The 10,043-nt window shown below is 53.7% G+C and overlaps 1 protein-coding gene across 1 annotated transcript; it reads right to left on the bottom strand.

Annotated features, from left to right (window-relative positions):
* Window positions 1–176: 176 nt before the first annotated feature.
* REN (renin) lies at window positions 177–9,838 on the bottom strand. The gene is made up of 9 exons (XM_045183410.2): window positions 9,713–9,838; window positions 6,546–6,696; window positions 5,883–6,006; window positions 5,210–5,328; window positions 4,052–4,248; window positions 1,951–2,070; window positions 1,402–1,546; window positions 1,101–1,199; window positions 177–508 (listed from the first exon to the last, which is right to left on the bottom strand). The coding sequence occupies exons 1-9, from the start codon at window positions 9,808–9,810 to the stop codon at window positions 347–349; spliced, it is 1,215 nt and encodes a 404-aa protein (XP_045039345.1). The 5' UTR covers window positions 9,811–9,838; the 3' UTR covers window positions 177–346.
* Window positions 9,839–10,043: the final 205 nt, after the last annotated feature.

Below are 10,043 nucleotides of genomic sequence, written 5' to 3'. Positions count from 1 at the left end.
CTTCCCACCCAAGGTTGTGTAAACAAGTCTGTTTGAGCCCTGCAGACATTAGGTGAATGTGTTTGTCATTCTGTGCCACATTCCTGTCTGCACATGATCACGTGGTTGCCCCCCCCCCCCCGTTTCATACCCTAGTGGACCCAGGTGCAATAGGGCTATGAACATGAAATCTTTATTCTGTTTGTCCTCAAAGCAGGGAAGAGCTGGTGCTGGGGCGGGTCAATGATCCAGGAGGAGCTCCACGCCCTGTACTCCAACACAAGGACACAAGCACTGGCAGGGATGGTCCCAGAGGGGTCTCAGCTCTGGGCCAGGGCTGGGGCCCTTGCTGGGGCAGCAGAGGGCCTCAGTGGGCCAAAGCAAAGCCAATGCGATTGTTACGCCGATCAAACTCTGTGTAGAACTTGCGGATGAAGCTGGCACCCAGGACCCAGACAGGCCCAGTGGGCGGTGGGACGTCCAGACCATGGAGGGCCAGTGTGCACAGGTCATCATTACTGTAGGGGTCCTGGCGGGATGCAAGATGGTTTCCCCACTGCCCACCACATGACCACTCTGCCCTCACTTTGCCTGACCCTAGGGAGCCTTTTTAGCAACATCCCTCTTTCCCCACCCTCTCCACACTGCCCCTCCATTACATTCTGTCTCTTTCAACTCATGGTGGATGGCGCCCCTCCTAGAAGGCACAGCATTACGAGCTTGGAGTCTGGCAGAGCTTCTGATCCTAGACAAGTTATTTAACATCCCTAAGTCTACTGAGTGTAAAAGGGGGATCACAGTACAGGAGCATAGCATCACTAGGAGCATTGGAGGAGAAACGGAGATGAGGGCCCAAGCACAACGATTCCTAAACTGGGCTGCACACGAATCACCTGGGAAGCTTTAAAACACTGATGCCCAGGTGCTGCCCCCAGACGTCCTGATTTAATAGGTAGGGGATGTGGCTTGCTATTGGGATGTTTAAATGTTCCCAGGCAACTCTGACAGCCAAGTTTGAGAATTGCTGGCCTAGTTGGTAATCTGTCATAATGACTTGTCCCTTTTTGAAGGTTCCTGCCCGCCCTTCCTGCCTGTTGCCAGGGGGCAGACTGGAACCTCACCTGTAACACGTAGTCTGCACTGGTGAGTGTGTAGGCTCTACCTCCGAGGTGGAAGGAGATGTCAGGGAGTGTGGCCACCTGGTTACAGTTCACGACATACTGTGGGGAGAGTTGAGGGAGGCCCTTAGAGTGTGGCAAGCCTTCCAGCTTGTGGCCTGCCCCCACCCAGGGTGAAACCAGCCACATTTGAAGAGTGTGAGAGGTGAGCAAGTGAGGCCTGGTATGGCCTCATTTGGGACCTAATGCTGCCTGGGGAGATTGAGGGTTCTGGACAAATTAGCGCTCTTCTCTAGGGTCTTACTTCATCTGTGCTCAGCTCCTTGGCCCCCAGGGTCTCCATGAGCAGCCTCAGGGAGCTGGTGGGACCTGAGATGTAGGAGGCGCCGGTATCCACCACTGCCATGCAGCCCTCCTCGCAGAGCAAGGTGGCTGACCTCACAGACACCCTAGGAGAGGCCATAGTCAGACAGTCAGACTGACAGAAGGCTGATGAGGCACCACCAGGCTGCACAGCTTTTCTGAGTGAGGGCAGGAGAGGGAAAGCCATGCTGGTGGACCAGTGATGCAGTGAAGGACGGGTAAGGCAGGACCTGGAGGAGGAAAGGCATTGCCCCCTCCCTCGGCACCTGCTTAGTGACCCTCCCCCTTCTCTCAGTGGGCCCCTCCCTTCCGCCCCTCTGGTGTCAGTGTTCCCCACCCCTGGACAGAGCAGGCAGAGAGCAAATGTGGGCTGTGCCTTAAGAAGTTGCTGCATTGGGGAGAGGGCAGGATGGCAACCTTGCCCCTTCCCCCTCCCACCCTTAACAGCAGCAGCATTTTGGGAAAGTGGGAAGGGTTAAGGATATCTGACCCTTTCATTTTGATCTGCCAGGAGCCAGTCTTGCTGATGCTCACGTAGTGGAAATTCCCTTGGTAATACTGGGGGTCACTGCCTCCTAGCACAATCTCTCCCCCCAGCAAGTGGGAATTCCTAAAGGAAACATCAGAAGTTCTTGGTGAAATAGCAACCCCAACAACAAAGTTGGGCCCAGGTGCAGGCAGGGCCCAGGAAGGCAGGGACGGCAAGGCTGGCAAGCTGCAGCACTCACCGCTTCTCCACCTTTCTTGCCCCTCACCCAGCCCAGCCAGTGGAGGTTCCCCCATGATAGTCCAACTACACCTGATAAAGCCTCCCTATGGAGGTCACAGGAAAGAACAGGCACCAGGACAGGCCAGAATGCAAACAAGACACAAACTGGCCCCACCTTCACTTGGTTTGTGTTGTGGTGAGTTGAGCAGGTACATTGGAGGGGAGTCAGGGGAGCTGTTGGGTGGGGGTGGGGGGGCAGAGGCAGGAGGAGAGCAGGAAGGAGGAACCCAGTGCGTCAGCATCCATCGGAGCCTGGGCCTGTGATGTGAGTTTGGGGCAGGTGGTGAGTGTGATTCTGGGCCAGGTGCTCTGGAAGGTCAGGGTCATGTGGGGGGTTTCATCTCCTTACTTGGAATTTCTGCAAAAAAAGAGACACAGCAGAAAGGAAGCTTTTGTTTCAGGAGAGCCTCACTAGCTCATTGTTGGGCAGGGCGGGTATTCTGCACTCTTCTTACCCCTCGGGCAAGTGTGTACCAAGAGGTGAAGTCACTTGTAAGTGCAATTAATTGCATTTTTACATATCTAGCATGCATTCGTGTGTGCTAGCAGAAGTTCCCTCTGTCCCTCTCCCAATGCTTCAGTATCTCTCTGGATGTTGCCTCCGTAAACAAAGTTGCCTTCTTCTCATTGCTGGATCCTCCTCCCTTCCATGGTCTCCTGGCTCCTGTGCCCTCCGTCATCATCTCTTTTCCCACATTTTCAGTCCCGTGCTTTCCATTGCCTTCTCTCTACCTGCAAGCATGCTCAGGCATCCTGTAGCATTTAAAAGTGCCCACCCTTCTCTGCTTCTCTCTTCACCTCTGCTTGGCCCCTACCTGACATCCCCCCCGCCATGAATTTCTCAGGGCAGCCTGCATCTGCCCTTCACTTTCTAACCCCCACAGTCACCTCTGGACTCCTGGCTGTCTGGCCTTGCTCCACCTCTAAACCGGCTCACCTGGCTGCAGAGCCAGTTGGTGGCCATTTCTCAGTGCTTTCCTTCCTCTCACCAAACCAGACACTCCTTCATTTTACCTTTGGGGTTTCTGGAGTTTGGCCCTCCCCCTCTGTTCTCACTGCCACTGGCCTGGAGTCCTTGCCCTTATGATTCTTGTCTCTAGCTCACACCGTCTTTCTAAACCCAACCGTTTAGAGCAGACCACAGCTGGCAATGGCTTCCCCAAGTCCGGCTGACCTGCACAGAAGCTCAGCCTAGAGTTGAAAAGCCCCTACAGCTTCAGGCCTGTGCTACCTGCGGCTGTTCATCAAGTCGTCAGGTTTCGTGTCCTCCCTGCCAGACTGCAGGCTCTGTCTTGTACATTGTGTTTCTGGCTATACCTCAGCCCCTCGCACGGTGCTTGGCACATAGGTGCCCAATATTTAGTGAATCTCTGCCTAAGCAAATAAATGAAGGTGTCATGAATGAATGCCGTCAGCTGCCTGTGTGAGAGGGACCGGGGGCCCTCACAGGTCGCAGCAGTGTCTTACTTCCCATTACCCCACCCCGCATCCTCCTCTTGTTCTAGAGAAGCGCTAACACAACTTTCTACAGTGACGGGAACATTCTATGTTTACACTATCCAATGTGATAGCCAGCAGCCACTGGGCTGCCGAGCACTTGAAATGTGGCTAGCGCAACTAAGGAACCGAATGCCTAATTTTATTTAATTTTAGTTTATGTAAATTTAAGAGGCAGCTTCCATATTGGATAGTGCAGCTCCAGATATGGATTGAATACCACCTAACTGTGAGAACATCAAATTTCTGCTCCAGCATTCCTCTTGCTCTGCCAGCTCCCCTGCCTCCTTCCTCTCCCCTCCCCAGCCCCGGAGTCCAGGCCCACCTGCTGTAGTAGACAGAGAAGACATCCTCCTTTAGCACCCTCTGCGAGAGGATGTGGTCAAAGACGGGGGTGACCCCCTCAACGGCCTGTGCAGGAAAGCCCATGCCCAGGACACCATCAAACTTGGCCAGCATGAAGGGCATCAGGGGCAGCTCCGTCACCTCTCCGAACGTCTGAGTCACCGTGATTCCGCCCACCTATGGGAGGAAGAACCAGAGGAGACCAAGCCCTCTGCCACCCTCTACCCCACGGTCTAGTCTAGGCTTCCAGACTGGGGCCCTTAGGGATGAACATGTTCCAGGGGTAACAATTTGGGGTAAGACCGTTTCATCAACCCCCACACATATCCTCTCTCCTAATATGCATCTAGGCTGTTGGGTCTACAGAGAACTGAGGTTGCCCAGTGACTGGAAGGGGCAGAGACTGAGAAGGTGCTACTGTCAAGCAGTAGTAGAAAAAGATGCCAGGAGCTCCCACACCACCTCCCCAGTGGCCCAGCTTTCGCTTTGGCAGGACTGGGTCTCAGTGCCCCGCCCCCACTGTGGGCTACAGGGTTTCTTCAGCAGAGCCAGGCCTGCCTTTTGTGCTCTTTTCCCCTGATTCCACAGAGGGGTTAAGGGTTCACACCGATGTCCTCTCAGGTTCCATGAGTAGCATTTCCCTAACTCTGACAAAGCAGGGTCTGGAGAAACCCTAGAATGGGGAGAGGGTCAGACACAGGCCAAATGGAAAAGAAAACCAGGCCCTGACCCTAATCCTAAAATCTAACCTTAACTATGACTTTAGAACCTATCTATGCCTGACCCCAAAACTGCCCCCGACTACAATGTCAACAATACTGCTGACCCTGACCCTGACTCTGATTTCAGTCTAGCATCTGGTGAAGGCTCAGTCAGAGCAGGTGACCTCAGGCAGGCTACTTGACTGGAGGCTGTGGGACTCAGACAAACCCTATGTGTGAGTTAGAGGCAGAAGCCTCTATAAATCACCCAGTGGGGAGCCAGGAGCTCAGGTTTGCTCTGATCTGTGGCACAGCCTGTCCCCAGACTGCAAGGTGAGCTGGGTGACACCTTTCCCAAGTATGGACCCTAGAGTGGCAGGAGAGGTCTGGGGACAAGAAGAGCAGGGGGTCAGATGACCCAGGCTGGTCTCACTTACAGTCACCGTGTCCTGGCTGAGGAAGCCTTTGACTTTTCCGGATCCATAGTGGATGGTGAATTCTGTCCCATTCTCCACGTAGCTGGAGGATTCCGAGGAGTCATAGAGGCTATGAATCTCTGGCGGAGGGAAGAAGGCTCAGGTCTGTCCCAGAGAGGTCCAGACAGGGGGCTCAAAGGCAGGTACATATGGGTATGACCTGAGGGGTTGAGGACTTAGGTACAGGGATGGGGTGGTCCTAAGGTCAGTGGGAGGCTTGGAAAAATGTGTTTTACCAATCAAGGACTGTTTCTTGGTCCCCTGTTATGTGCCTATGTCTGAGAATTTTGCTCAAATGAAGCATTTTAAAGTAATTTCTAACACTGGGGTAAGGAGAAGTTTCTGAACATAGTAAGCACTCAATAAGTTGTTGACTGAGGATAGGGCTGGAAGAGCCCAAGTGCCTGGAGGGTCTCAGGAAGGGTAGAAATGGCCTCCTTGGTGGGCTGGGGTGTCCTGAAGCTTGTTGTTCTACCTGGATGGCCATATCGGGGGAAAAGGATGTTCTCCTCTCTCCTCCCAGGGACAGTGGGAGCAGAGGCAGGCAGGAAGGAGCTCCAGTGGCGGCAGGAGGGTTTTAGCTGCATGTGAGGCAGGGCTGCCCAGGCAGGGCAGGCAGGGGTCTGGGGCTCACCACAGGCTGTGTAGAGAGGGCTGCACTTGGTGGAGGGCACCCAGAGGTTGGCCGATCCTGTGTCAAAGATGACTTTGAAGGTCTGGGGTGGGGTGCCAATGCCAATCTCACCATAGTACTGGGTCTGTAGGAATGGAAGAAAGAGGCAGCTGGAGGGACTTGGGGAGCCTGGTCCTTGGGGTCTGGCTTGATACCCCCCTTGGCACTCAGGGTGAGATTAGGCAGATCACATAGCCTCTGATGGGAGGCTTGGCACTGTCTGTGACTTCCAGCAAGTGAGACAAGAGGGCAAAATGAAAATACTGGAAACAAAGTAGGAAGGTCCCCACCCCTTGAGGAAGCACTGACTCGGTAAGCAGTGGTTTGTGCTGAGCCTGGTCATGGAAACCTGCGTATAAGGTCACACATACACACACACACACACACACACACACACACCCCTCCTACCCACCAGTGACTCCTGGGCCTGAATACCTGAGTTCCACACCTAACCCTGCCTCTGGGCTCTGTCCTGCCCTCTGTGTCTCAGGCTTTCCAGCTGCAAAATGGGAATTTGGTAGTGTGCTTAGTGCTTCACAGCAACTCAGTCAAAGACAGCCCAGAAAGAGCAGAGAAAGCCCTAGGCCCAAGAGAGAAGGAAAGCGGAGGAGCAAGGGCACTCACATCCAGGTAGTTGGTGAGGACCACAGGGGACGTGCTGTTGCTGAAGGAGAGTCTCTCGGAGAACTGGCTTCCCTTATGCCTGAGCCTGGTCACATCCACGCCGCGCTCCTTCAGGCTTTCCCGGACTGACGGCATTTTCTTGAGGAAGATCCTGGCCCAGAGTGAAGATGGAAAAAGAGAAGAGCTCTGTTCTCCCCTGTAATAATGGGATTCCCTGGAGCATCTAGGAGCATAACCCCTAATCTAGGCCCAAGCACCTAAGAATCACTCCTGTGCCCTTAGGCCTCTGAAGGAGAATTTACAAACCTCCATGAGTCACCTGCACTAGTATTAAATAACACTCGACTACTTTCCTCCTGTTGCCTAATTCTAATCACGGCAAGGCTATTTGTTCGTTCATTCATTCATTCATTATCACATGTCGAACATGTGATTATGTGCCTGCACCAACCTGGAGACTAGAGATATAAAGATAAAGGTCCTTCCTGCATTGAAGGAGCTGGGTCCAGGAGGCGACAGAGGAGGAAATGAAATGGTAGTCCCTCTAACTAGATTAGGCTGGATGGGAGTGCCCCTCCAGCTGGACAGAAGGAGGCAGTGCCACTCAAGGCCTGTAGGTGGCAGCAGACACCCGCAGCAGCCTGAGGGGCTCCACAGCGATGCCTGGGGCAGGTGCCCAGCCAGGGCGGTGGGGTGCAGTGGACCAAGGAACTGGGTAGGGCAGAGAGAGAGGCCAGCATCTCCAGAGTGCCTGTGCACCCTGTTCTTGGAAAGATGTGCCTTTCTGAGCCTAACCCCAGTCTCTTGGCCTCTTTTCCTGAGACCTTCCTACCACCTTTGGTAGGCAGAATTAGAGACCTGAAAAACTTTGCCCTGCCATTCTGCCACATAACCCTCATGAAAACTGCAGACTGGGGTTGTCCTCAGTGAGGAGGAAATGGAGGTCCACAGGATGAGGTGGCTCAGCTGGGACGGGGACTCGCAGCAGCGCGGCCTCTCTTTCTCGTATGGGCCCCTGTGCTCTGACAAGAAGGCTGCTTGCCAAAGCCTGAAGGAAGATGTCCCCAGCTGTTAGTAGGCAAAGGGGGTCCCAGGGTTGCAGTCCAGTTGATGGATGATCCCTCAGCTGCCAGCCTTCCTGTGCTTACAGTCCCCCCATTCTACATACCCCATTAGGCCCATGAGTATGGATCCCACTTTTATATTCCACATGAAGTCACGTTTCATATGCCTGTCAGTGTGATATTTTAATGGACATGACTTGTCATATGTCACAGTTTGCTATTCAAAAAGTATTTTTGCAGTTATGATCTTATTCGATTCTCAGCTGTCCCACAAGGTGGGTAATTGTATTATTCCCATTTTACAGATGGAGAACGGAGGAGCAGAGAAGGCTTGTCCCCAAAGAGGGTACATTTTCCACTATTTGAACAGCCTCTGCTCTAGACCTTCACTTTTACTGATCTCCTTTCAGAAAGCTCCGTTCCTCCCCCTCCCACCCCCACAGTTCTCTCACCCTTCAGTCCTTCAAAGCCCAGCATTCACCTCACTTCCAGGACACCTGCCCATGCTCTCCAGATCACTGGCCTCACCTGTGCTTAGGCTCCTTCCCGGTGTTCCCTGGTGCTCGCCACCAGCACTGCGCTCACAGAGGTGGTGTGGCCTGGCGGTGAGCGCAGTGGTGGTGGGGACGTACTTGACTTCCTTACTCCCTGCGTACTTCCGAGCAATCTACCTAACCTCTCTGGGTCCTGTCGGAGCCCCCGTGAATTCCTCTCTACAAAGGACTTGATGGCAGTCCCTACCTCAGAGAATCACTGCACAGACTACCTGAGCTGCCCACAGCTCAATAAATGTAAGTTGTGTATGTAGAAGGCCGTGAAAGTGCCTCGAGAATGTGGAGTCCTGTGTTCAGGTCTCCCGAAGCGTCTGGCATCATGCTCAGCCCACAGCGGGTGGCGAAAATTCCTACAGCTGGATTCCAAAGTCCTGACTTCCTCTCCACTCCTGGCCCCATCCCAGTTTCCTTCTTTTGAAGAGAACAAGGGAGATTTTTTTTTTTTTTTTTTTTTTTTACCTCTCTCTGCCTTTACCCTGAGGATGGAGGCTGCACCCAGGAACCTGCTGCGGGGACGCCCCCAGCTTCTCACTCCATGCCCCCAAAGCCAGTTGCTCTCTGGGAGCAGGGAAGAGGCTTTGGAAACAAAAAGTGCAGTGCACGTCGAGGTCTGGCCTCCACATGTGACCGCCCTGAGCCTCAGTGTCCCCGCCTGTAAAGTGGGACTGTTGGGAGGATGATTTGAGATGAGATGTGTGGAATGATCCTGTGAAACCCTAAGCGTTTTACAGGCTTAGCAACTATCACTTTCGGTAAAACCTGACCTTTTACCTAAGATCTTCTTGTCCCTCTGCACTCCCCAAACAGAAACCCCTTTCTCCACAGGGCCCTGTCTCACTCTGCCTCTTCCTGTTGTGGCCCTAATGGATTGCTTGTTCCCCCAGAGCCTGGTACCACGTATGGATGTGAATTAGTCTTTCTCCTCCCTCCCTTGGGCTGCTTAAGCCTGTCTTTTGAGCTCTGCGACAACCCACCCTGCAGGGCCACAACAGCTGGGTTTTGCCTGGCATCATGCTGAGGGCTGTCACTGAATCTTCAAAGCAGCTCCAGTGAAGTAGGTGCTATTATTACCCCTATTGTAAAAAAGGTGAACTGAGACCTGGAGAAGTTCAGTTAACTGGCCCCTGGTTAAAGAGCTAGTAACAGTGTAGTTCTACTGGTGCAGCAGAATTTAAACCAAGACAATTCAGCTCTAGGAGCCTTGTATTTAAGCCTATCTTGCGCTTCCTCCCTAGCAGACTTCACCGTACCTCACCCTTCCTAAGGATCAGACGAGGAGCTTGAGGCCTGTCTTAACCCTCCCTGCGTCCCCCACAGCACCTGGTGTGGTGGTCTGTGCAGGAAGCAAAAGGCAGGGCTTCCAGGCCTGACTAGTGCCTCTACTGGCTGTGTGACAGTGGACGAGTCACCTGACCTCTCTGAATGGGACTATGCCTCTCTGTCCAGCTGGTCCTGAGGACTGGATGATATCACATATCTGCAAGCCAGGAGTACTAGGAAGGTGGAAACCCATTCACCCCTGCCACCTGCCCCCCCTCACTCCAGTTACCGTGGGAAGGTGCCCGCGTCCATGTGGAGACTGAAGGTGCAGGAGCCCCAGAGCGCCAGCAGGAGACCCCAGAGAGGCAGTCTGCTCCCTCGGTCCATGCTTCCTCTGGGTCTCCGGGTCTCTGGCTCTCCCTGGGATCCACTGAAGCCTTGTGGCTCTCAGAACCCTTCTTTTATACTCTCTACACTCAGGACGGTGGCAGTTCTGCTCTGCCCTGATTTATTGCCCTGGGGCAGATGGCAGGGCAGCCAGTAATAAACCCCCCATGGGACTGAGCTAGGTGGGTGAAGGGTGACCAGGTTTCCCACATGGAGCGCAGGAGCTAGAGGAA

Source organism: Desmodus rotundus, chromosome 12 (assembly GCF_022682495.2).
Source record: "Desmodus rotundus isolate HL8 chromosome 12, HLdesRot8A.1, whole genome shotgun sequence".
Lineage (NCBI taxonomy): Eukaryota > Metazoa > Chordata > Mammalia > Chiroptera > Phyllostomidae > Desmodus > Desmodus rotundus.
This window is presented reverse-complemented; position numbering and strand designations above follow the sequence as displayed.

Bases quoted from the DNA above. Each gene is read 5' to 3' on its own strand.
- REN (XM_045183410.2), bottom strand. From the start codon at position 9,810: ATGGACCGAGGGAGCAGACTGCCTCTCTGGGGTCTCCTGCTGGCGCTC. The intron at 6,697-9,712 runs GTAACTGGAGTG...ACTCTGGGCCAG, and splicing joins GACGCGGGCACCTTCCCACG to GATCTTCCTCAAGAAAATGC. The intron at 509-1,100 runs GTGAGGTTCCAG...GCATCCCGCCAG, and splicing joins GTGCAGACTACGTGTTACAG to GACCCCTACAGTAATGATGA.